At 51.8% G+C, this 24,121-nt stretch overlaps 2 protein-coding genes across 4 annotated transcripts; one reads left to right on the top strand and one right to left on the bottom strand.

Moving 5' to 3' along the window:
* The first annotated feature begins 7,309 nt into the window (after nt 1-7,309).
* Nucleotides 7,310-10,489, top strand: LOC125337626 (interferon-induced protein with tetratricopeptide repeats 1-like). Its single transcript, XM_048327548.1, has 2 exons — nt 7,310-7,634; nt 8,471-10,489. Exons 1-2 carry the CDS (start codon nt 7,630-7,632, stop codon nt 9,819-9,821), a joined length of 1,356 nt encoding a protein of 451 aa, XP_048183505.1. The 5' UTR covers nt 7,310-7,629; the 3' UTR covers nt 9,822-10,489.
* A 1,041-nt stretch (nt 10,490-11,530) lies between these two features.
* On the bottom strand, nt 11,531-22,766 carry RACGAP1 (Rac GTPase activating protein 1). Of its 3 annotated transcripts, none has more exons than XM_048327504.1 (17): nt 22,626-22,766; nt 18,459-18,547; nt 17,684-17,886; nt 17,206-17,342; nt 16,936-17,005; nt 16,670-16,723; nt 15,869-15,946; nt 15,634-15,751; nt 15,338-15,468; nt 14,729-14,893; nt 14,244-14,339; nt 13,851-14,049; nt 13,485-13,590; nt 13,093-13,225; nt 12,872-13,007; nt 12,536-12,644; nt 11,531-12,232 (listed from the first exon to the last, which is right to left on the bottom strand). In XM_048327504.1, exons 2-17 carry the CDS (start codon nt 18,541-18,543, stop codon nt 12,157-12,159), a joined length of 1,896 nt encoding a protein of 631 aa, XP_048183461.1. In that variant the 5' UTR covers nt 18,544-18,547; nt 22,626-22,766; the 3' UTR covers nt 11,531-12,156. The 3 variants fall into 3 exon arrangements, with proteins under 3 accessions (XP_048183461.1, XP_048183459.1, XP_048183460.1); XM_048327502.1 differs by lacking the exon at nt 22,626-22,766 and adding an exon at nt 19,715-19,760; XM_048327503.1 differs by lacking the exon at nt 22,626-22,766 and adding an exon at nt 19,614-19,673.
* Between the last annotated feature and the right edge of the window lie 1,355 nt (nt 22,767-24,121).

The raw sequence follows: 24,121 nt of genomic DNA, 5'->3' as shown, positions 1-24,121 counted from the left end.
TCCCAGCAGACCTCGGGGGCTCCCAGTGCATGAGCTGGGAATGAGGAGCTGCTCACAGCAAGGAAGGGCTTGGCTGAGGCAGCCAAAGGCTCCTGAGCACGGTTCACCCTCCTCCGTTACTATTAAGCAAAGACCTGCCCAGAAAAGCCATCTGTGAGACAATCAGACCCTTTCCAATCCCAGAAAACCGCCTGGAGCACCATCTGGAGGCAGCTCCTGGAAGGTGGGAAGGTGTGTGCAGAGCATCTGTCGCACCTTTCCCGGGATGGGGCCGGGGGTGTCCCTCTGTCACCTCTGCTGGGGTGACGCGCCCATCACCGGGACCCTCCGGGCTGGGCAGGACCCAGCCTGGCCGAGGAGCTCCCATCCCAGCAGGAGCTATCAGGACACAGCAGGAGCTATCAGGACACAGCAGGAGCTATCAGGACACAGCAGGAGCTGGGATTCGAGGTCCCTGAGCAGCAGATCATCGTCCTGTTCTGGCTCTCTGGGACCAGGTCTGTTCCTGGATATTCGGCCCAGCCATCGGCTACTCTGGCAGGTGGCCCCAAAATGAGGATTTTTCACACTCAGTCTCTCCTGTGTCCCTGGAAAGCAGGAAGGAGCCCCTTGGATCGCGTTTTTTCCCCTCTAATCTGTGCATTTACAACCATGGTGTAACTTTTTGCCCATGTTTCTCTGCTCTCCATTAGTTCTTGTTGCTGGAGCGCAGACGGATCTGCCTGAAATTAGGGAGCTTTCTCCAGGAGTCCTTGGTTGGTTCGTGCTGGGCTTGACTTGTTATCAATTTTTCTAAGATTTTCTTACAAGAACCAGTCTGACTAAAGTATCTTCTGCTGGGTTTGACCACAGCTTTGTTATCCCGCTCCATCTTTCCGATAACACTCGTGCAGCGCCGGGTGCCATTTCTCTCTGCTCTCTGGAAGTGGAAATTATGATATTTTTAAATTCTGCTGATGCTGAGAAGAGCTGTGATTTCTAAGAAGTGATGCTATGCATGCCCTGACATGTTTCACAGCTCAGCACCAAGCGAGTCGTGCTTTGCAGCTCTCACTGAAGAGCCTGGAATTGGTTGGGGTTTTTTTTGCAGGGATTTGTTTTCTGTAATCTGATCATTCATGTTGTTCACAAAGACAACTTGATTTTTCAATACGTGATCCGCTTCCTCCACGGCCGATCGAGGCTTCCTGCACAAGGAGTTGACTCTTTGTTGCCAATTCCTGAGGAATTCTCACCAAACACGGGCTTAGAAAACATTTGGGTGCAGCTCCGTGGCTGCTTTAGGATGCCCACCCCAGGCAGCTCAGGGTGCTGTTTAAGGCTCAGTTTAAGGCTGGTGCATCTCTGGGTGTTGTTTTTCTCTTCATGTCCTATGTCCACAGGATTAAGCACTTCCTTCCCCTTCGGCCCTCGAGGCTGTTCTCAAAGCTGGGAGCCCAGGGGCTGCTTGAGCAGGGCCTCCCTATCACCAGAATCTGCTTATCTGCAGCTCAGAGGAAATTCTGCTTGGCTGCTGTGTTCCAGCTCCGGATGAAACGATGAAATGCCTCCTGCGCGAGGGGCCGGGGAGCTGCTCCCCAGGAACGGTGTCTGGGAAAGCAATCAGGGGCTCTGGTTTCACGGGGTCAGCGGCCACGGGGCCAAAGTCAGCTGGTGCCACGGGACTCGTCCAAGCCCCTCAGGGCAAGAGGTTTCAGGATTTTGGAGCTTCAGAGAGAGGGAGGCGAGGGACTCAATAAATATTTAAGTGGGGAGAAACATCTCGAGACTGAAACATCAAATAAAATCCTGTCAAATGAAATACGATCACAAGGACTGGATTAAGCCACTAGAAAGTCTGGGCAGGTTTAAGAGCTCACTTGCACGGAAAAGGGGGAGTTTGGTGTTTTCAAGTGTTTCTGCACCACTCACGGCGTTCCCCAGAGCCTGGAGCCTGCTCTTGCTGCTAAAAATAAACCACTCAGGAAGGCTCCGCCAGCCTTCTCAGGGCTTCAGGTGCTCTGAGTTGAAAAAGAGGAGGAAAAGCCACAAGAAAAGAATGGATGAGGCTGTTAGATGTGCCTGGGTGAGAAATGGCCACCTCCAGCTCCGCTTGACAGAGCAGTGAGCAGGGAGCTCTCGTCTCACTGGCGGTAATTATAGTTTATAGAAAACAACTCACCTCTGTCACTTCATTTCCCAAAAGCTGATGGAGGAAGACTCAGAATTAGGGGGAGAGAGAGAGTTTGTTTTCTCTTTCTAGAAGACACTGCATGTTTTTATTCTCCCCCTTCTTCGTGCGTGTGTTTAGATAAAAGTTAGGACACAAAGACTTGGCTGGATTGGTGCCAAACTAAAGCTCAAGAAAACAAACTTCAACCTTCAAGGCCAAGAGGTTCAGTGGGTCGTCAAAGCCGGTCCTGCTTGCACAGGAAATCACATCACGTAATCTCTTGTTTGGGACTTTGGCAAAGGATAAAATCCTTCTCAGAAGGGAGCGCTGCCATTTCGGAGAGCAACAGCCCAAGAGAAACACATCATTTGAGGGAGCAGGGATTTTTCAGGATCTCTCTGCTCCATCCCTGGCTGGGGGAGCAATTATTTATTTCATGGCAATTAAAATTACCTTCCTTCCCAAACTATCTACAGAAGCCTCCACCAACAGAGGTGAGAAGGAAACATTCTCCTGCCCAATCCAGGACCTGTTTCACCATTCCCAATCCAATTCTTTAACCTCTCAAAACCATACTTTACTTCTCCCCCTCTGCTCTGGCAGGAGACCACGGACGATTCTCCTCTGTGCAGGGCTTGTCGCAGTCTTGGATGCGCTCTGGAGTGATTTTATCCAAAGCGTTTCTTTAGCTTTCTCATGGGCCATGTGGAACACTATCAAAAGCCATAAAACTTTATGTATTTACAGCCTCTTCTGGGAGCACAGCGCTCAGAGCATCACTGTAGATGTAAATTAGCTAAATTATCTTTGCTTGGGATGGTTGGATCTCGCCCAATTACCATTGTAGTTTCTCATTCTCTTTGGTGCTGACAAACAACGCCTTTAAGTGCTTGTTCCACCGTTCTCCCAGATCCCAACACCAGATAATTCTCTCATCTTCAGCCTCTGTTTTCAGAGAAACCTTTGGCATTTTTCCTTGACCATCTTCCATCCTCTCTGGGTTAGTGAAAGTTCCCTTCTTGTCTTTCTGGCACCTTCTGAGTGAATTTAATCTTGCCCAAATCACCTGACAGGCTACAATGAATTCTAGTGCAGCTCTACCCTGTTTTTCCCTTACTATATTGAGATTTCTCTCCTCTGTCAATTAGAATCCTCATCTCACCTCACCCTTTGAAGTTTTGACACATTTCAGCCTTCTCGGCATTACCCTCCATCAGCTTCTTGTCTGGAGAACGACTGAGATCCACCGATTCCTTCCACACACAGAAACTCTTCCATTAATTACCAGTGAGAACCAGTGCTGCTGAATCTTATCCAAATCTGAACACCACAATTTTTCACTACTTTTATGTCACAATTGTAGGGCCACGTCCCCCTTTGGGCCAGCTGCTGGAATCAGAGGATCTGATTTTGTACTCTGGCTTTCATTCGTTAACAACACTGAAAATCCCATGGATTCTCTCTACCCTCTCCTGGTGGGGCTGGTCACCGCCTCATCGGTCATTTCTGGAGTAAACCACAGCCACTCTCCCCACTGTGGATCAAAAGGGAGAGTTAAGAACTCCCAACATCCCAGCCTCTCCCAGCGCTCGTGACCAGGGTGTTGCTGCTCTCCCTGCCCCAGATCAGCTCTGGGGCTTCCCAGCCTGGCTGAGCAGCAAATGCTCCGGGCTTATCGCCCCATCAGAGCAGTTGGAAGACAGTTGAGTGTCTCTCGGGGCGCTGATAGCAGGGAAGGCTTTGCTCTCGGAGATAAGCTGCCCTCCCGTTGGTATCTCAGTGTCTTCCAGCCCTTCCAGACACACCCTCACTCTGCGGGGATGGTGAGGAGCCGGGGCTGGGGCTGAGGACAGTTAACTGAACCCCTCGCTATCATCTACGCTCTGCTCGCTGGAATCGTTCCTCTCGTGTTGATCGAGCCTTTGCAGTGACCTCATTGCCTCGGCAAGCTGTAAACAGGCAGGCAAAGCCTCACGTTCTTGGAGACGGATTAATTCAGGAGAGAAAGGCACTTCGGGCAGGTATTCGAGCCTAAGGTTTTGAAATGCACAACGGCTCAGTTTTCTGCTTGAGCGGCTGCCCAGCTCTGGCTGTAGGTTTTGGGAGAGTCTCATAAGCATCCCCTGGCCGGTTTGGGGGGAACTGGGAGTGTCTGGAGCGCAGCTGCTCCCTGCCAGCTCCAGCCAGAGCTCCCTGCGTCACCCCACGGCAGCAAACCCAGGCGCTGGTGGTTACGTGTCACCCAGGGCTCAGGTACGGGCAAGGCTGAAAGTCCGGGCCACCTCTATCTGGAGGAATCAGGAGATGCCAGTGCCACCATCAGGGTGAGGAAGGACCAGGGTGTGCACAGAGGCTGTTGTTTACTGCACATCCAAAGTGTTTGGAACCAAGGAGGGCAAATAGGGGGGTGAGGCAACAACGTTGGTCTCACAGTTTCTGTATCTATTATATTTTAAAAATTTCCTTTTTCATTTTAAGCGCTGCCCAGTCCTTTCCTTGGGCCGTGCTCAGCTCAGTTGTGAGAAGGATGATCACCCTCCCCAGGCAGCAGACGCTCTCTAAGGTCCCGCTCTGCTTTCGCTCCCTGTTTTCGCCCATGGGAAACCACTTTCCCAAAAATAGACATATTCATCCAAATAAAGGGGCGGGGGTAGGAATATTGTTAAAAAATCATCCAGCTGCGAGGCAGAAATCTAAAAGCGGTGCAAAAGCATCGCTCTTTTTCACAGGCCGGGGAGAAAACGGCGCTGCAACACCCGAGCAGCATCATCCGTGGAAAGCCTCTGCCATCTGCTGGCGCCGCGTCCTGCAGCAACGCCTGTGCTCGGGAGGGTTGGGGGCCGGCCAGGAGGGGAAAACGGGCATCTCTGAAGTTCATAAGCTCTTTTCTAGGAGAAACATTACCTGTTTCGGTCTCATCAAAAATACCGAGGGCACAGAATGGTTTGCATTAGAAGGGACCTAAAAAATCATCCGGTTCCACGCCCCTTCCAACTTCCCACTGTCCCAGGCTGCTCCAAGCCCCATCCAGTCTGGCCTTGGACCTTTCCAGGGATCCAGGGGCAGCCACAGCTTCTCTGGGTGACCCGTGCCAGGGCCTCAGCACCTTCACAGTGAAGGATTCTCTCCTCAGCTTTCCGAGCAGGTGGAGACCCCAGGCTTTTGGCCAGGGATTTGTACAAAGCCATGAATTAAACACCTCTGTGCAAGGACCAAGAGAGTGTTTAAAGTCGGCTTTTGCCACCTTCTTTCCCCGGAGAGGTTTGTGCACCCAGAGCAGAGCAGCGAGCGCACCCAAGGGCAGAAGTGGGAGCAGCACAGCCAGGGGGAGCAGAGCCAAGGGGAGCTGAAAAGGTGCAATAGAAACTGTGAAAACACCTTTTTATTTCCTGCCTTCTTACTCGTGGAAGCCTCACCTGTACCTGAATTCCAGTTAAGGAAGTTAGAGACAATTAACAGAGAAAGAACTCAGATGTTCAGCCAAGATTCGAACTTTGTCAGGGAAATTCTGTGGCCACACCTCAAAGTATTTTTAGTTCTGGCATTTGCCACTCAGATGGAGCTTCTTGAAGCTTCCCAGCGTGGCAGGCACCGTTTCCAGAAGAGCATTCCCAGGTTCTGTCTTTCCTGCTCCATGGTGCAGCTCACTCTGGTGCTTCAGAGCCCCTTCATTGTGGCCCAGAATCAGCCGAAGGAACTTTATAACAAACAGGTATTTTTCTGGACAAATAAACCAGGATTTCCTTTCAATCAGCTCGGAATTCGATCAGCATTATTTGATATAACAGAATGTTTTGAAGCCAAGGACTGTTTTCAAACCACTAACAAAAATATTTGTATTTTTTTTTCCCCTCTGCGTCTTATTGCAGCTCTTTTGCTTTTCCTTCCCACCATTTATCTTTCACAACACCAAGCCTTGCTTGTACTTCCTGTTTGGCTGCTGGTTGGTAGTTTTCTCATTTGCTGTTATTTTTGACTTCCATCCAAGCTTTGTATGATATTAATAGCTGTTGCACAGAACTGTAATCATCCTCAAACCAGCCCTAATATTAGCAGAAGTAGCCAAGAGCTGTTGTCAAGGCCTGAGGGATTTGAGCAGTGAATTTTCTCCTCCATCCTGCCCCTTCTGCCCCAGCCCAGGGAGCCAAAACATCTGCCCAGCACCCAACTCGCCCAGCCACATCGTGGCCACCACTGGCAAGAGAGAAGCAGCCTGGTCGAGCCCAAATGCACAGAAAGATACTGAAAGAAGATGCTGATGTGAGGATTCAAGAATTAGACGTTATTGGTTGTCTAATTAATGCTTCAGCCTAATCAAGATAGAGCAATCACTCATTGTTCATCCAGCAGTGCTAACACTCATAGCCAAATTACTCATTTTCTATTAAAGGTTGTCAGCAACAGAAAAAAATAAGCACAGAAGATAAAAGCATCTACCCTGCTCTTCCAGCAGTAAATTCTCCTCCTTCCTTTGCACTGCTGCAGTGACTCATCAGCATCCTGAGGGGGACATAGTGATAGGTTTTTTCTTCTTTGCTGGAAGGAGTGGATTTTAAGGCTGGTGGCTTCCTCCTTCTCTGTTTTAGAGTCTACTCGAGGCTACTTTTTTTTAATGTATTTTCTGCTATTCTCTCCACTGGAGTCTTTCTTCCCAGGGCTGCAATCCCCCGTTACACCCAGATAAACCCTAAACCGTGTGTCCTGCATTTTACCCATGTTTTTTCTGTCACTTCCACTGGTTTCTGTCACCTGCCCAAACCTCGATGGGCAGCAGTGGATTCCTGGTGAGTGAATACCCCTGGGGCCGTCCCGAGTTCAGCATCCTGCGCTCTGCCGGCAGCTCCTGCTCCTTAAGGAAGGACTTGGGATTGACCCCAGGGACACCGCTGCACCTCACACAAAACTGTGCAAATGCAATTGCCATCCCCTTTTTGCGGGGCAGGTGCTGTTACAGGCAAAAAGAGAAACTCCAGCAAAGCTGCCAGGGCAGATCCAGATGAGCCCTGGGGACAAGGTGCTGCAGAGCCACACGAAGCCTTTGGCTCCTCACTGATAAGGGTGGTGCTGCATTTCCTTTCTGCACCTCGGCATCCTCCATCGTCTTACACCAGCTGCTTCCTAAAAGCTGTAACACCAAAGTCCTTTTCAGCAGGGAGAAGGGCTCCAGCAGGGAGTTCAGACCCTGCTGCTTTGACCACAGGGTTCCCTTTCTTGTCTACCCAGACCCCAGTGTCATTTTATGCAGGGAAGGCAGGAACTTCAGGGACAGGGAGGGGATACTTTCTATTTTGTTTAAGCTCTTTCATTTTCGTTTCATCCTAGACCAGTGGTTTAGTCAGACTCCACGCAGGAGAGGACATCCCTATATAAGGCTCAGTCCCTAGGTTACAGACTGTCCTAGCCAGGGTCTGCTGCAGTGTGGAAGAGGTGCAGCCGAGCCATCGTCCCTCAACGGTGACGTGACACCCGCAGCAAAAATGAGGTGAGTGCACAGCATCTGTTCTTGTCACAGCTCCCACAGCGACGGGGCGTGGGGGGAGAAGGTTCAGCACAACATCCTGGCTCAGAATCTCACCTTGGTTAAGGTTGGAAAGGTCCTCTGAAGGTCGCCTTGTCCAAGGCACCCAGACAGCTTTGGAGTCTGAGGATGGAGACTCCACAACCCCTCCAGGAAAATTGTGCAAGGACTCTCTTCTCAGTTAAGTTTCCTGATGTCCAGATGGAGCTTCCTAAGCTTGTTTGTGCCCTTTTTGCCCTGGCACTGGGCACCACTAAAAGAGCCTGGCACTTCTTTGCACCCTCCCTTCAGGTATTTCTACAGCTCTATGATTCCTCTGAGCCTTCTCTTCTCTGGGCTGAAGAGTCTCAGCTCTCTCAGCCTTTCCTCGTGGAAGAGATACTCCAGTCCAACATTTTCATGACCTTGTTGGGCTCTTTATTGTGCCTTTTCCTCACCTTTCAGCTGAAGGCACAACCCCTGCTTCCTCCCCACACAAGGTGAAGTGTGGGTGGGGCTGGCTCTACTCTCCCTTTTTGCAGTCTATCCCAGGGCCTTTGTCTTAGGTAAGAGAGCAGCCCTGGCTCCAGGCCCTGGTGAGTCCATTGCTGGCTTGCTGTTCTCCAAAGGGTTGGCTCACAGATAGTTCCCTGAGAAATGGGCTGATTGGAACAATTTGCAGGTTCTTTAGTAGACTGAGTGCAAGGGATGTGTTGAGCAACTAGAGAGAGCCCCCTCCTCCACCTCCCTTCCTCTTTTCCGCTCTCCACGGGCACCCTGGGGTCCCCACCCTTCCTTAACTCACCGTTTCCTGTTCATAGCAAGGAGCAGCTGAAGGAGAAGTTGGATGCCCTTCAGTGTCACTTCACCTGGAAAATGGGTGCCAGCTCTTTCAATCCTCTGCATATCCTGCAGAAGTTGGATGTTGAGATCAAACACACGGCCCACCAGAACCAGGTGGCCCTCCTGGGGCTCCAGGCCTACCTGCACCAGCTGAACAACCAGAGCACGGAAGCTCTGCGAAGCCTCAGAGCTGCTGAGGAGTACAACAGGGAAGAGGAGCAGCCGGCATCTACTGCTGGCTCTTTGATTATCTACGGGAATTATGCTTGGATTTACTACCTTCAGGCCTCCTATCAGGAGGCTGAAAGCTGCCTGGAACGAATTCAGCAGCTCTGCCCAACTCCTTGGGATGTGCGGCTGATCCCGCACATCCAGGCCCAGAAAGGCTGGTCCCTCCTGGCTATCAGAGCCCGGAACGGGGAACGGGCAAGGGAGTGCTTCAATGTGGCCTTGATGCTCGAACCAGAGAACAGATCTTTCCATACCGGGCTTGGAATGGCTCTTTATTCCTCCTGGATTTTCTTCCGGCAGCCTGATATTGCAAGTGAAGCCATAATCCAGTTGGAAAGAATTGTCCACGAGCAGCCAAATAACTACAAAGCCAAAATATATTTGGCCAGGCTACTTGAACAGTTAGATAGGGAAAGATCAATTGGCTTGATTGAAGAATGTTCAGAGAACAGCTCTGACCCCGAGGTCCTCAAATCATCAGCTTTGTTCTGGATGCCACAGTCGACAGAGCGAGCAGTTGAGATCCTGCAGCGAGCCCTGCAGCAGGACCCGGGTTACCACCTTCTCTACCAGGCCTTGGCCAAGTGCTACAAGCAACAGTGGCTTGAAGCAAAGCAGGAAGACAAGAATAATATACTGGATGCAGCCATCAAGGACCTCCAGCAAATAATTCAGAAACATCCAGACCTTGACCTTACACTTGTCAAGCTGCAGTTGGCAGAGTTCATTGGTGAAAGAGACCCAGCACAGGAAGAAGAGATGTACAAGGAGCTGCAGGAGAAAATCGACACCCTAAGCCTCAGGTGCCGTCAAGCCCTGAATCTCCACTGGGGAAAGTTCTTCCTCTACCGTAAGAGATCCCTGGATATGGCAAAAGCCAAGTTCATGGATGGTTACAGCATTACCGTGCAGACAAACCAGAGGAGGGAATGTGGCTGCAGACTGAGAAAGATGGCTCATCTCTACCAGCGTGCCGGGGACACCGCCGCCACCGAGGCCATCCTCCGCTTCCTCAAGGAGGCCAACTGGCACCTGCCTACGGAGTTTGCTGCACTCGGTTTAGATGATGGGGAGAGCCTCATCCCCATGAGAGAGTAGGGCATGGCTTTTTCCAAGGCTAGAAGGCCAAAAGGACTGTCTGTCTCTGCACAGCAGGCCCATCCCTCACATGGACATAATAGTTCTGTCAGCTCCTCGCATCGTCCCATTGCTCAGCCATCAAATCCAGGCCCACCCGTGGGTAACCAAGTGCCCAAAGCTTACACATGCTGCTGCGTCCTGCTTCTGCCAGAGGGAATGAAAACAAGAGTGAAGAATTTGGCTTACAGGGTCTGAGCACAATCTTCTGCAGGTGTGGACCCGTGGCTCTCCCCTGGAGCTGCTGTTGATCAGAACTGAATGCTGATTAGGGCAGTGTGAGAAATCAACTCGTCAGTTATAAGAATTCTACCATTTGTTATGAACCAGGAGGTGGATTCCTCTGTAAGATCATTGAGGAGTCATGACGAGGGTGAAGCCCTTCTGTACAGGACACAGATGGTCACTGGCTTGTGCGAATGCATCACATGCTGCTGATTAAGGAGCCCACAAGAGTGATTTGATCTGCAGTAATCTCAGAAGCACATGCATCCCTGCCCCTGCCTGGGCATAGGCTAGGAGCTTTCTTGCAATGATTTCCACCAGGAATGACATTTCCATCCCTGGTTCTGGAGTCTCAAAGTGAGGCTTTTAACATTCTTTGATCAATAAATATTTCTGTGTGATTTCTCCTTGTTGGTGTCTTCTTGCAGCCTGAAGCATCCAGACCATGGAATACCAAAGACCTGCCCTCTCCTCACTGTTCTCACTCTCCATCCCCCCAGGCCCTTCCTCTGCCGTGTCCTGTACATCCCGCTTGGAACTTGTGCCCTTCCCTGCAGGCACAGGTGGGCACCCCCCTCCCCAGTCACGTCCCCAGGCACTGCCAGAGTCACCTTTGTGCCCAGCAGGACCTGAGTGGGGGTGGCTTCCTTGTGTGTCTCCAAACCCTACCTGTCCCCACAGAGCAGTGCCACAGAGACCAGGGCAGATGCCCCTCAGCAGGTCCCACCGACGGTGACCTTGTTTCTGCTCCAATGAGGAACAGGCAAGGACCTAGTCTGGGAGAAGATGCTCTGGGAAAGGACCAAGTGTGCCCATAGAGAACACACCTTAGTGCCCCTCTCATGCACATCTGGTGTGTCTGAGAACCCCAGAGGCCAGAAGCACCCCCTTGCCCAGGGGCCCCAGCAGTGGGTCAGCACCAGTGTACAAACTCTTCAGCCCCCAGACCTCACAATCAAGGGGAATGAGAAACACCCCAGGCCACCACACCCACCCCAGGCTATTTCACCTCCCAACACAATAGTGGGGACCAAACCTGTTCTCCTCCTTCCTCCCCTGAAGCCAGGGGCCACAGCCTGGGGCAGGATCCTGCCCCCAGCAGCAAGGTTGGCTGGGATCAGTCCTTGGGGCAGGAGCTCCTCAGAGAGCAGCCCCTCAACCTCCAGTGAAGCCACACATGCCTGGGTGAAAATACACAGCGCAAATTAAAACCACGAGCCGGAGAACACAGAACCGTGGGTCATGTAGAAGATCAGGATTTACTTAACTGCACGGTCAGGACAGTTTTCCAGAGCTCAATGAAAACAGCCGTGTCATAAACTTGTGTGCATTCCACAGGTGTCTTCACACAGCACTGGGCAAACCCCAGCCCCCGACCTGGGAAAGCAGGACTCCCACCCCCACTGAACCACCCTCCTTCCCCTCACCAGCAGCACGAGCAGCACTAATTCCTTTAGGCTAGCCAGGAATCCTTTGGCTTTGCATCTACACCATCCTCTACAGAATTTACCCCTTGCAAACATCAGGAAATGTTCCTTTAGAGGAGCCACAGTCCCTCGGGCAGTTCATTGAAGAGAGGCTTTTGCCCACCAGCCCAATCCAACACTGCCATCCTCAGGATTCCAGCTGCACCACCAACCAGGTGGGACTTACAGACTCTGTGCTGATGGAAAGCCAGGATTCTGACAAAGCTCAGACACTGCTGTGTCCAGAACATCCTACGCAGTCCTAAAAACCAACCAACTGACACTCATTTTGTGACTGCTCTACTTCACACAGGGAGAAAACCAGATGTTAGTGAAAATGCCAGTTCTCTAGAGCTTTTTTAATGATTAACACTGAACAAATCCTGCTTGTTACTGTCTTCACCAGTACTACATTCAGCACAGCATTAGATAATAAAAATAAATTGCACTATAAAATCCCATTAAAAGTCTCAGTTAAGCTGAAAGATAAAAGGCAAAACATCATTTAATATAAGCTGCCAGGGGCCATGGAGACAACCTGTGCTTCTTCTTCTACTTGTGAGCGTTGGTGTGCAAATGCCAGGACAAGACCAACTCCCAGGTCTTCACTTCAGCATAGGAGAGGCAAAGAAGTTACCCTGATGCCCAAGGTGAGTTGTTGACTTGCTTTTACTCCCAAATCTAATTCAAGAGAAACACAAAAATATCAGTTTGGAATTTTAGATATAGAGATCCAACATTCTCCCTTTCCAGGGAACATTCACCCAAATTTTACGCACCTCCCCAAACAATGTTCCCCTCCCTGCCATGAGATGATGTTTGTAACCCATCGGGCAGCTGCTGCTCCCACAGCACAGATTAAGGGAGGGTTGACCAAGTAGTAAGTGCAGGCTGCCCCCAAAAGTCTCAGCTTAGTTCTCCTTGACCACTCAAATCACCTGCAGTTATTCCAGACGCCGCAGGACAGCACCCACTGGCACTTACTTGGGGGTGGTCTTGCTGAAGGTGGAGCGGACCCTCTGAGACAGGGAGCTGGACGAGGGCGTCTTGGAGAGCTGCTGCTCCGGGGTGGTGAGGGGTCCCAGAATGCTCACTGCCAAAAGAGAGCAGCACAGTGTGGGGACAGCTGAAGTTTTCTTTGCCGTGCAGGGAACATCAGACATTCCCTGGCATCTGTCACAAGCACTAGACAAATCTGGCATTTCCTGGCACACTTTGCTTTTCCCTCTTCCTCCGTGAAGCGAGGAGTGGCTGGCTCTGAGAGCCTCCCAGGCTGCTTGGATTGAGGGCTGTTAGTAACAGAGCAGAAGCCAGGGTTACCTTGAACCTCAGGTGTCCGTGGAGTGGAATAGGCATTAGTGTTCTCAATCACGTGTGCTGGGTCAATGTTCTCCTGCTCCACCATCATCAGCTGGCTCCAGTAGTCCATGGGCAGCAGCAGAAGTCGCTCCATGACCTACAGAGACACCTGTGAGTCACTGATCACAGAATCACGGAATGCTTTGGGTTGGAAGAGAGAAAATCAGCCAGGTTTGCCCTACCTTGGGCTGACGCTTCGTGTCTTGCAGGAGGGTCATGGGGTCAGGATCTGGTACCGCGTGGGCGACTATTGTGGGGCCAAAGACTTTGGCCAAATTGGAGATGTCCATTTTAGTATCCGGGCTCTGAGCCACCCTGCGTTAAAAGAAATTAAAGAGACAATGTAGCTTTACCCCTTCGCTTGTGATACGAGTCCCCTGTCCCACACACACTCAGCCTCTGAGTGAGCAGGTCTGTTCCAGAATGAGGAATTTATTCTCACAAGCAGTAACCAGACCCAGTTGGAAAAAGCACCAGTGGGGTAACCGTCCCCTTTCAGATCACAGAATCGTTTGGGTTGTGAGGGGACCTTCGAGATCACCTGGTTCCAACCTCCCTGTCCATCAGAATGTACCTCTGCAGGTGGACCATGAGGAAAGCCAAGGTGTCCCTATTGGCCTGAGGAAGTTCTCCAACTGCTTGGTACATAGCAGCGATGCTGTTGTCCTCATCCGAGATTTCTAGCAGGAAAAAATCAATATTTAGACCTAAGAAAGTGCTCCCAGAAGCTCCAATACTCCCCTCACAGCCACAGCTACCCCGAGAAATAAGGAAGGCATAAACTTGTCATGCTGTGCTAATAAACTTGTATCCTGCCCAACCAGGACTCAGGCACGAGGGCTCCACAGAGCACCAAGGCCTGCTGGCTCACTTGACAGCGAAACCACAACCATCGAGCCTAAGGAAAAAGAGTTGGAGATGCCAGGCAGCAATTCCTCACCTGCAGCTTCCATGAAAGTCTTGTTTAACCGGAAAGTGAGAAGGGGCTCCTTCAGGCTGCGCAGGAAGTCCTTGAGAAGGCCGCAGATGGCGTGGATATCGTCCACTTTACTGAGCAAAGGAACGTTTTTTGCTCTAAGGAACTTCTCTTTCAGTTCCCTCACAGTCTTGTCACAGCCAGAGATGCGGTAAAGACCTGTCTGTTGGCACAAAGCTTTGCTCAGAGGAGGAGGTCAAGTGATGTTCTTCCACCCCCACTTTCTCTCCACACCTGAGTCACCCACTGAGCAGCACAATATACACCATAAATAAGGGGCATTTGGGTTAACAATTTGCTTCCCCAACACCACAACCCATTTCATTAGCACTGTTTCACACCTCATTTTCTTCTTACCTCATGCAGTCCTCGTTGCTCGATCTCATTAACACAGTGCACGATGATGGAAGGGATCATTGGAGGAGTAGAAGGGACAAAATCCATCAAGGTGCCCTAAAAGGGAGAAGGGAAAATAAAAAAAAAAAGAGGGATTCAGTCACCAAGACATGGAAAATACTCTCTCAGGAATTCACAGCAAGATCTACGGTTTGAAAACAAGAATTGTTGCTCTACTCAGGACTGGTGAAGAAGCATCACATCCATCAGCACAACGCTGCATCGCCTGCCCGGAGCTGCCACCTTCCCCACTCAACGCCCTCCTACCATCACACCCCTACACCCCCTCCCTGCTTGTGGAATGATGCATTAGCAAGCTCATTTGCATGTTATTATGCAGCTCTGAGCAACAGGAGTTTGCTGGGGAAGGCAAAGCTGGAGCTGAGCAAGTCCCAAGCCAAGGTGGGCCCGTCTGGGGTGGCCCCAAGGCCGGGGCACAGACCCACCTCTCCGATGCGGACCGGAGTGCCCGTCAGCGTGGGGATGCAGGGCAGCGGGCAGCGCTCCCGGCACTCCGGGTGAGTGACCACCCGGCAGTCTCTGCACTTCAGAGAGATCTTCCCAAACTTCACTCTCTTTCCACATGGAACACACGATTCTGGCTTGATAACCTGGTGATCCAGAGCACACAGATGGCAGAGATTAGTGCAGTGGAGTAACGCAGCAGGAATCAAACTGGATAACAGTTCCCTGATCCATGCAGGTAACTGGTACAGCTCATATTGACCTGAGATGTAATCACAGAATCATGGAATAACCCGAGTTGGAAGAGACCCACAGGGATCATCAGTCCAGCCCCTGGCCCTGCACAGACACCCCAACAACCCCACCCTGGGCATCCCTGGCAGCGCTGTCCAAACGCTCCTGGAGCTCTGGCAGCCTCAGGGCCGTGCCCATTCCCTGGGGAGCCTGGGCAGGGCCCAGCACCCTCTGGAGGAAGAACCTTTCCCGATATCCAACCTAACCCTCCCTTGACACAGCTGGCAGCCTCTTGTCACACACACTTCAAGATGGAAGGAGATGCTTTTCCAAGCTCCTCCTGCCTGTAGACCCACCGTCTTCGAAACAAAGTCATGCAGCCTCACTCCCCCGTTGTGCTGCGGGGTGCTGGAGCCATCGCTGTCCATCTTGGACTCCAGCTGCTTACTGCCTATGCTGGACTCGCTGTTCCAAGGCTGCAAAGGACCTGGGAGACACAAGAGGAAGAAGTTGACTGGCTGGAATCACCCTCTGCCCCCAAAAGCATGGGCATCATAAACCAGAAGCAGTTTCCAGGTCCTGGAAGGAATAATTAACATTTCAGGATGACCTGAGTAGCTGTGTCAGGACAGGACAGAGATGTTACACCTACCACTCTTCCTCCGGCTCCTCCGAGGATAAGGCACGGTCTGGATGGTAGAAATGGCTTCAATTGGGCCACCATCGTTGGGGACCATCAGAGTGGTCTTTGCCACTATGGATTCGTTAGCCTGTAATGACAAATACACCACCAGTGACAGGATGACAGAACTGGGAAGTTCCAGTGGCCCTGGAAACACACAGGAGCTGTGACCAAGTGCACACAAACCCAGCTGGTACCACCATACCTGGTCTGCTGTGTTGCTGATGGATCTGGATTTCTTCTGAGGACCTGGGGGGCCTTCAGCAAACTGCCTGGAAGAGCGCTGAAAAGAGAGCACATTCTTGTCCAGGAAGCAGGAATGCTGCTAACTTGGCATGACACTGGTCCAGGATAATTAGAAGGACTGAGCACTTCATGCTTCTGTGGTGAGTGCAGACAAGTCCTTCAGTGGTACCTCTGCTTCATGGCAACCTTGGAGGTGCCAGGAAGAATTAGGGAACCTCAATCTCTTTGAGATAATTTTCCTGGCCAGCTTTATAATTCAGTTCAGAAAACAAAGAAACCCAACTTAAGAATGGAGGACAAAAAAGCCCCAACGAACCCACAAACTACACACACAAAAACCAGCGACTAAGCAAGTCCCAGACTCTTCCCAGCTCTACTAGGTGCTGGTTTTAGGCTCTTCCCACCTGTATCTTCTGCAGATTAAAGCAGAACAACCACAAGCTCCTTTACAGAATAGAAAAATGTAAACTTCCTACACCATTTCCCCCTAATCTGGGAGCTGTTAATAATCTCCAAGTGTTTTCTTGCAAATCCCAGACTGTAACGGCACAGGATATACAGAAACTCCACTCATTTTCAGCAGACGAACAATGACATCAGACCTAAATTTCAATCTAAACCCCCACAGCAGGAGCACATCCATGTGAGGTCTGACTGTGTAGGTGGCTCAGAGGTCATTACAGGTGGCTGTGAGGTGACAGATGGTGGCACTGTGGCAGCCAGGACGAACAATGTGACAGGGAACAATTGAACCACGTACCCGCTTCTCTCTCCTCTTCAGCCTGACAGCTTTCACCACCGAGGAATCCCAGTCCTGAGGGAAATACACAGCACTGGTTAATGGCAAATGCCACACAGCCCCTGGCCAGGGCTTTCATCAAGTTTTAGCCAATAGTACACCCGGGAAATGCAAATCAGCTCAGCCAGTTTAATACCCCAGTAATCTAAACACAAAGGGTCTCTGGAGATCAACCCCCTCCCCTCGGGCTTTACAGGGGAGAACTTCAGAACGTGGAGTTACATTACCAGTGAGTCATCGGTCTTGTCAAAGCTGATGTCTGACAGAATTGAGCCAGATTCATCTATTGTAGACAGCCTAAAAAACAAAAATTAGAAGAAGCTTGTATCAGTTTGGCTTTCAGTCAGTCACAGTTCCAGAACAATCTCACTGACTCAGAAGAACCGGATTTTAAAGCGGAACAAAAAGGAAAACTGTTGACACGGGTGCGGAATGTGTCACGGAGGCTGACAGCTGGATTGATGCCTGACACCTCAGATAAAATGCCGTTTCCCTACCTTTTGTTACCTGAACCTCCCACAGAAGCCTGTGGCCTGTTCAGGAAGGCAAGGACAGACTTCTGCTCCTCGCTGAGCTGGATGCTGCCGGAGGCATCACACATGAGCAGCTCCCGAATCAGCTGGATTTGCCTCTCCTGTGAACACAGATAACATCAGCAGCTGGATACAGTGTGTTTAATTACTGTGAGACCCGACCAAGTGCTCGAGATAACCAGAGATAAGCTCTCAGAACTTGTGTCAATGGACTGCTAATGGCTGCAGGCAGGTAATGGCAGCTCAGCTCCACCAGCAGCCAATCTCCTCTCCCAGATCAAAGCAGAAAGCTGCTCCGAGGAGCCAAGCCAATTCCTTGCTTTTTTTTTTCCCCTTTTTTCCTTCCCATGAGTGCCAGTCCTTATTTGCCACTGATCAATGCAGTTGAATCACCTTGACTCCACGCTCTCAGGAGCTGATGGGTAACACAGGAATTACTCACCAGCTTCTCACAGTCCACTTCGGCTTTTTGCCTCCGTTTGATCTCCACATCCACCTGATTGCGGGCATGTTTCAGCTTCACGTCCAGGGCGCTGCGCTCGGCTTCTGTCTTCATGAGGAGATCTTTGTACCTGCCGAGCTCCTGCTCCGTTTTCTGCCATTTCCTCCGATACTCCTCAAAGTTCTTCGCTAACTGAATAAACTCTGGGGAGAGAGCACACGAAGCCTTAGCGGGGCAAGGAGAGGAGCAGCTGGCAGCAGCTATCTGCTCACACAGAATCCCAGGATTCCTGAGCTTGGAAAAGACCTCCAAGATCATCGAGTCCAAGCTGTGCCCGATCCCCACCTTGTCACCCAGCCCAGAGCACTGAGTGCCACATCCAGGGATGTTCCTTGGTACTCCAAACCTCCCTTGGTTCAGCGCCTTCCAATGCCTGACCACCCTTTCCATGAAGAAATTCCTCTTGGTGCGCAACCTGAACCTCCACAATCTGCTCCCAGTTGAGGCGTGGAGAACCCAGCCCTTGGGCCAACCCACCCACACAAGAGATGTCCATGAGCTCTTCCATTTTTCAGAGCAAGCCCTCCCTATCAGCACCAGGCAGAAGAGCTGGAACACGAGACGTTGCACGAAGCCAGTTTGCTACAAGCAGAACGTGGCCCTGCACAGAAATCCAGCCAGGACTTCATGTTTTTCAATAAAGGAAAAACCCAGACTGGACTGGTTTTAGCATCTTCAGCACATCCTTCAGGAACACCTCAGAGACAGAACTCACGGCATTCGTTTCCTTCACTCAGAAGCTCGGCCTGGCGCGTGAGCTGCTCGTACAGACCCCGCAGGTTCACCATGGCAGTCTCCATCCCCCTGCCAAAAAACCACAGCTGAACAAGGAGCCCTGCCCTTCCCTCCCACCTCCCAACAGAAACCAGCCCAAAGAAAAGAGAACCAGCCTCAGAGCTACTGGTTGTAAGGCTTTCAGGCGAGTTGGAGAAGCTGCACGAACAAAACTCATGTTTTATGGAGATATGTGCATCCACTTTTTTTCACTGGGAATGAAAATCCACAGCCCTCCACAGTTTATGGATAACACAGCCTTGCAGAGAGGCAGATCTGCCCACCTTAGTGCTTCCACTATCCTCCAGCAAAGCACAGAGGCTCAGAACCCGAGGCAAGATGAGGGATCCCAAGTCCTCCCCTTCAGAAAGGATAGAGAACACAGCCCATGCCCTATCTACAAATAACTTGGTACTATATAGGCCACTAAAAACCTGCAAGTTTTCAGCACTTTGTAAGATAAAAATAGGAGCAACACTCCGGGGAATTTTAATACAGTTTTAAATTTAGCTGCATTTTAAGTTACAGCTCCTCCTGCAAATAGCTGTTAAAATTCAACCAGTCAGCACATTTCTCTCAAACAGCAGCAACAACGGCATAAACAGAGGCAGCGGAGGGGAAAGTCTCCAGCTCAGCAAGACAGAAATGACTTCACCAATGCAAGAGGTGGCTGGGGCAGGCAGGGCAGCCGGGGCTGGGAAACGAGCTGGTGCTGGAAGGCATGGGAGAGGTGCCAGGAGAGAACACAACACGCCAGCACAGAAGGCTTTGGGGTACCTGATTCACAGGTACGGACTTCACTCCGACACCTCGATACTTTCTGTATTAGGTGGACCACGAGGTGCGGAAGAGCTCTGCCCTTGCAGCGCGAACTCACACCACGGGGCACGCTCAGCTCGGTGCCTTATAAACCAGCACCAGCATCACCATCCCCTCGCCTTCCGCGACCCCCGAGGCCGGGAGGCCGAAGGGACCAGCCCAGCCCGCACAGCGCTCTCCGAGCCGGGCGAACGAGGCTCCGAGACCACCGGGGATTGGGCCTGGGCGGGTCTGGGATCCGCCGTTCCCCTCAGCCCTCCCGATCCCCCGCACTCACCTGAGCCGCCGGTTCCTCTCACCTCCCCGCCAGCCTCCTCCGCCCCTCTCTGCGCCCCCCTGAGCCCCCCAGGCTCCCCTCAGCCCTCCCGGGTCCCTCACCTGGGCCGCGGCTCCGGCCCCAGCCGCGCGCGCAGCCCCAACCGCCCCGCGCTCCGGTTTGAATCCCCGCCGCCAGCCAATCCCCGCGCGCCCCGGCTCCTCCCCGGGCTCTCATTGGCTGCGCTTAGCGGGCTCCTGAAGCCAGCCCGCCGCCATGTCTGCTGAGGGCGCGGCCTGCCAGTTCCTCTCCCCGGCGCGGGGCGCGGCCGCGCACGCGCTGAAGCGGGCCGGGCGCCATCTTTAATGCTGGCTGCTGGCGCCAGCGCGCGTTGCTTAGCAACGGGGACGCCGGGTGGGCCCAGGACCCCCAGACCCGGGGCTACTCCTTGCCCAGCGCACCGGAGGGGCTGCTCTGGGCAGGAAAAGCCGTCCTCAGGCCGAGCCCTGGTGGTTATTTCGAGCAAAGCCATTGGCAGAGGGCGCGGATGGGCCTGAGCCCCCTCGCTGGTTCTGCAGGGCGCCAAAAGGTCTGTGCCAGGGGCTCGGTGCAGCCGGTGCGTGGTGAAATTCACCGCGAGGCTGTTTATTAAGTGTTGTCGCTTGAGAAATACGATGCCTTGCCTGTTCTTTTTGTCTTTAAACGTTGATTTGAGTAACAGCCGGCAAACTTGCGCCAAAGGCGAAACTCATTTCAAGCCACATACGAGTCTTCCCCGTGCAGGCGTTTAATATGCAAACGGATAAAACCCAAAACCCAACAATTACACAAAGGGAATTCACATAATCATAAAATAACAACGTGCTTTAATCTTTCAAATCTGAAACAAAACAGCGGGTAATTGAAGAACGGATATTAGCAATTAGAAAGCGGAACTAAATGCTTAAAATTGCGCAGTGGAAAAGGGAGTTCATAAAGCAGATTGCTCTCATCATCCAGCTGCTTTGTTGGAACTGCTTTATTTAGGGTATATAGTTTGTTTTAACGTAATAATAATTAATTCGCAATAGATTGTAAAAAGCCTCAAGATCTTTGGAAAAGGAAACATTAATGAGGCTTCCTTGAGGAAGAGAGCCAAAATTATCTACGTTTTATAGGGGAACTGAGGCCTAGAAGAGGCACAACTCATCCCCTGAGCCAATGGCCAAGCAAGAGAAAGGTTCTGACCTTGGTATATGACCTTATGGTACAGAAAATCACCCCAAAGCCCAATTTTCCCCTGTCTGGGAAGAAGCTGGAGGCTGAAAGTTACACCTGGCTCTGCGGTGAGCCTCTCGTGCAGGTCCATCCCCCTCGGTGATGGGGCTCAGCTGTTTTGGTGTCAGCCCCGGGCCTCCTGCAGCTCCTGCCTGTAATTAAATCTTCACAGCTAAGATGCCTCTATTGGCAGATCGTATTTATAGGCAGGCGAGTTGTTTTAGTGTCGTTCTGAAGAGTTAAGGAGGCTTTTGCTCATAAGCAAATTCCGTTCCCTTTCAAATTGTCATCCGCAATCGCGTGCCAATAAAAAGGAACATTATTTTAGATGATTGCCCCCGCGGTGCTTGTAGTGAGTTACTGCAGTAGGTGCTGGGCTTGTGTTACACAAACATTTCTTCCATATGTGTTCAACCATCGTCCTTCCAAATCCTCCTTGGAATCAGGAGGGCAGCAGGACCTGAGCGCCCCAAAAAGCTTCTCAGAACCTCCCCCCCCACCTGTGGTACGATGTGGATCTGGCAAATGGGCCCCCTGCTCGATCCCAGGCCCTAAAACCTTTGTGGAGCCTTTTTCCTCCTCCTCAGCTGATGAATGATGAGAGCAGGGAGGTCAGGAGCACCTTTCATTTGGAGCTTTATTCCAAGGGAGAAGAAAGGCAGAAGGACTGAGGGCCTTTTCAGGAGCTGCTTTATGGCAAAGTAATTATATTCTCTTTTGTTTGTGTCAGGAAGGGGGGGAGAAGCCTTGAAATGTCTCATCTGGGAAACCGTTAATAGAATTTATGCTAATTTGATGATTCCGGCGATTACTGGCGGAAGCACTTCACATTCTCAGGCAGCAGAAATTCTCCTCCAGCTCCTCCCGCAGCCTCGCTGGGTTGGTCTCCAGCCCGTTCTCCTCCTCCAGCCACCGCAGACCCTTGGCTGGGCAGCGCTGGCCGACCCCAGCGTGTGACCTCGGGAGGTGACCGGGATTGGTGCTGATGCCAAAGGGATCCCTGGTGACCCCGTGCCTCGATCTTTTGGGGCAGGATGGAAAGAAACCTGCCCCAGCACCTCACTGTGTGAGCAAAGAGCAAAGCCAAACCTCTCCCTGCCAGCCTCATCCTCTGGTGAAGCCTTGCAAACACCAATCGCTCTGCCCAGCTCCTGCAATTAACTCTGCAATTGCAAACCCATTTGTGCAGCTTTGTGCTCAGGGGAAACCTTTATTAAGTTCCTTTTAATCCAAAACCAGTTAGAGCACGATGGTCTTTATAAGCAGTCATTCAAAAAACAAAAAAAAAGCAGGGTGGGGAAGCAAGTGGAATTAAAAACTTTTAGACAGTAACATTTCCCCAGGGAAAATAAAAGGGAGAAAAAAAACGATCTTAGGTGCACTTCTCTAGATGCATTAATACAGCAGGGGTGTTCAAAAGGAGTTATTCAGTAGTGTGAGGAAAAATCCATCAGGCTGAGAAGGGAGGGCAGCCGGGCTTTAGCCAGAGGAAGATGGACATTTCAGGGAATTAATTTCTGATTTCTCCTGGCTGGCCCGAGCCAGAGGCCGGCAGATGGCATCAGGCTCATGTGCTGGGTGGGAGCTGCAGGGCCTCGGCCATCCCTCAGCAGGGCAAAATGTGGCCAGAGCAACATCCACAGGGGCTGGGAGGAGGGGAAGGAGCCTGCGGGGAGGGGGATAAAGGAGCCCATGGGGTCTGTGGGGAGGGGGGCAAAGGGGCCCTGTTTTTGCCATCAGTCCAACAACAAACCAGGTTTATCTGTGATGTCCCACCTGAGTGAAGCCGGGATGTTTCCTCCAGCGCTGATCAGCTTCGGGGTAAAGAGCACTTGGATGGGATGAGCCGAACCTGCCGCCCATCCTTTGTGCTCCTCGTAGTGAAACGGTGCATTAATGTCGGCAGAGAAGCCACAGCCTTATCCTGAACTCCTTAAAAAACAAAGGGAGTCTCTATTGCCTTCATCTGGCTTTTAATGAATGACCTCTTGTCGCCGGGAGCTGCGTGCGGTGACAAAGGAGCTTTGTGGGCTGATATTTATGATTTCATTTAAGCCAGGGAGTAAGCTAAGGGAGAGCGCTGGAAAAGAAGAGCTGAGCTGATGGTTCTGGCTTTAGACTCAAGGGATCTTTATCTAGTTTTTGTATTAATACAGTTGTCATCTCTTAAATATTTGAGCGACTCTCAGCCGTGAACGCTCCCACGCCGGAGGGACACGTGAGGATGACCCCGGCTCTCCCAACCCCACACCCTCCTCTGGACCCGAATGCTGGGGAGGGGGGAAGGGTTTGCATTTTCCTAGTCCCCCCCAAACCTTGCCCACACATGAAGCCTGCTGTGAGTGCCCACGACCTGCTTGCGGGGGGCCCCGGGCTCCAACACCCCTCCCCACACCAGCAACTTGCCAACACTGATAAATTTTTTGCCTTTTCCTTCAGCAGGCCTTGGTGGAGGATTAAACAGCTGGGAGCCGGGAGTGAGAGCGTGTCCCCTCTCCTTTGCCATGCAAACAGAGAAAATTAATCTTCCAGCTTCCTCTGATATTTGGGCTGAATTACAAGCTGGGAGCGGAGATAAAGCACGGGCGAAGGAAGGCACAGGTACAGCAGAGCCGGGCTGCTGGCACAGGCCTTTGTCCGTGCAGATAACGCTCCCCTCCTGGAGTCATGCATAATTCACCAGCACTGCCTCCCTCGTCCTGGTCAGCCCTCCCTCTGCTTTCTCTGCTCTCCTCCCGGAGCAGCTGGAAGCTCCGTGTCCGAGCGTGCGGTGGGTGCAGGACACGCTCGTGTGGGAGCCATCGTGTGTGTGTGTGTGTGCGCAGAGACACGGTAGCAACAGCAAACCTCACTGACAGCATGGGTCTTGTTGGGACAAAGGTAAGGGGACTTTGTCCCCTCTACCTGGAGGCTGATGGAGCACAGGGGTAGCACCCCACAGCCTGTGCTGGCATGGGACGCCGGCACACCCTGCAACTGCCACCTGCACGCCAGGCAAACCACAGCAGCACATCTGCTCCTGCGAGGGCCTGGGCTGTGTTTGATATGCCCAGCACATCCCAGCTCCGCTAACCACGCCGTCTCCCTAAATCTCTCCATGTTACACTTGGATAGAGGTTACATCCTCCGGGATACCAACCCCAGCCTTAACAGACACCAACTGCATTTTATTTGGTCGATCATCCGGAGGCTCCTCTGCGCCGCTCCTGACAGAACTGTGCCACACAGAGCGGGAAAACCATGGAGGTTTTCCACAGCCACCAAGAGTTCCT

This window comes from Corvus hawaiiensis, chromosome 24, assembly GCF_020740725.1.
Source record: "Corvus hawaiiensis isolate bCorHaw1 chromosome 24, bCorHaw1.pri.cur, whole genome shotgun sequence".
NCBI lineage: Eukaryota > Metazoa > Chordata > Aves > Passeriformes > Corvidae > Corvus > Corvus hawaiiensis.
The sequence above is the reverse complement of the archived record's forward strand: the minus strand, read 5'-3'. Positions and strand labels throughout refer to the sequence as shown.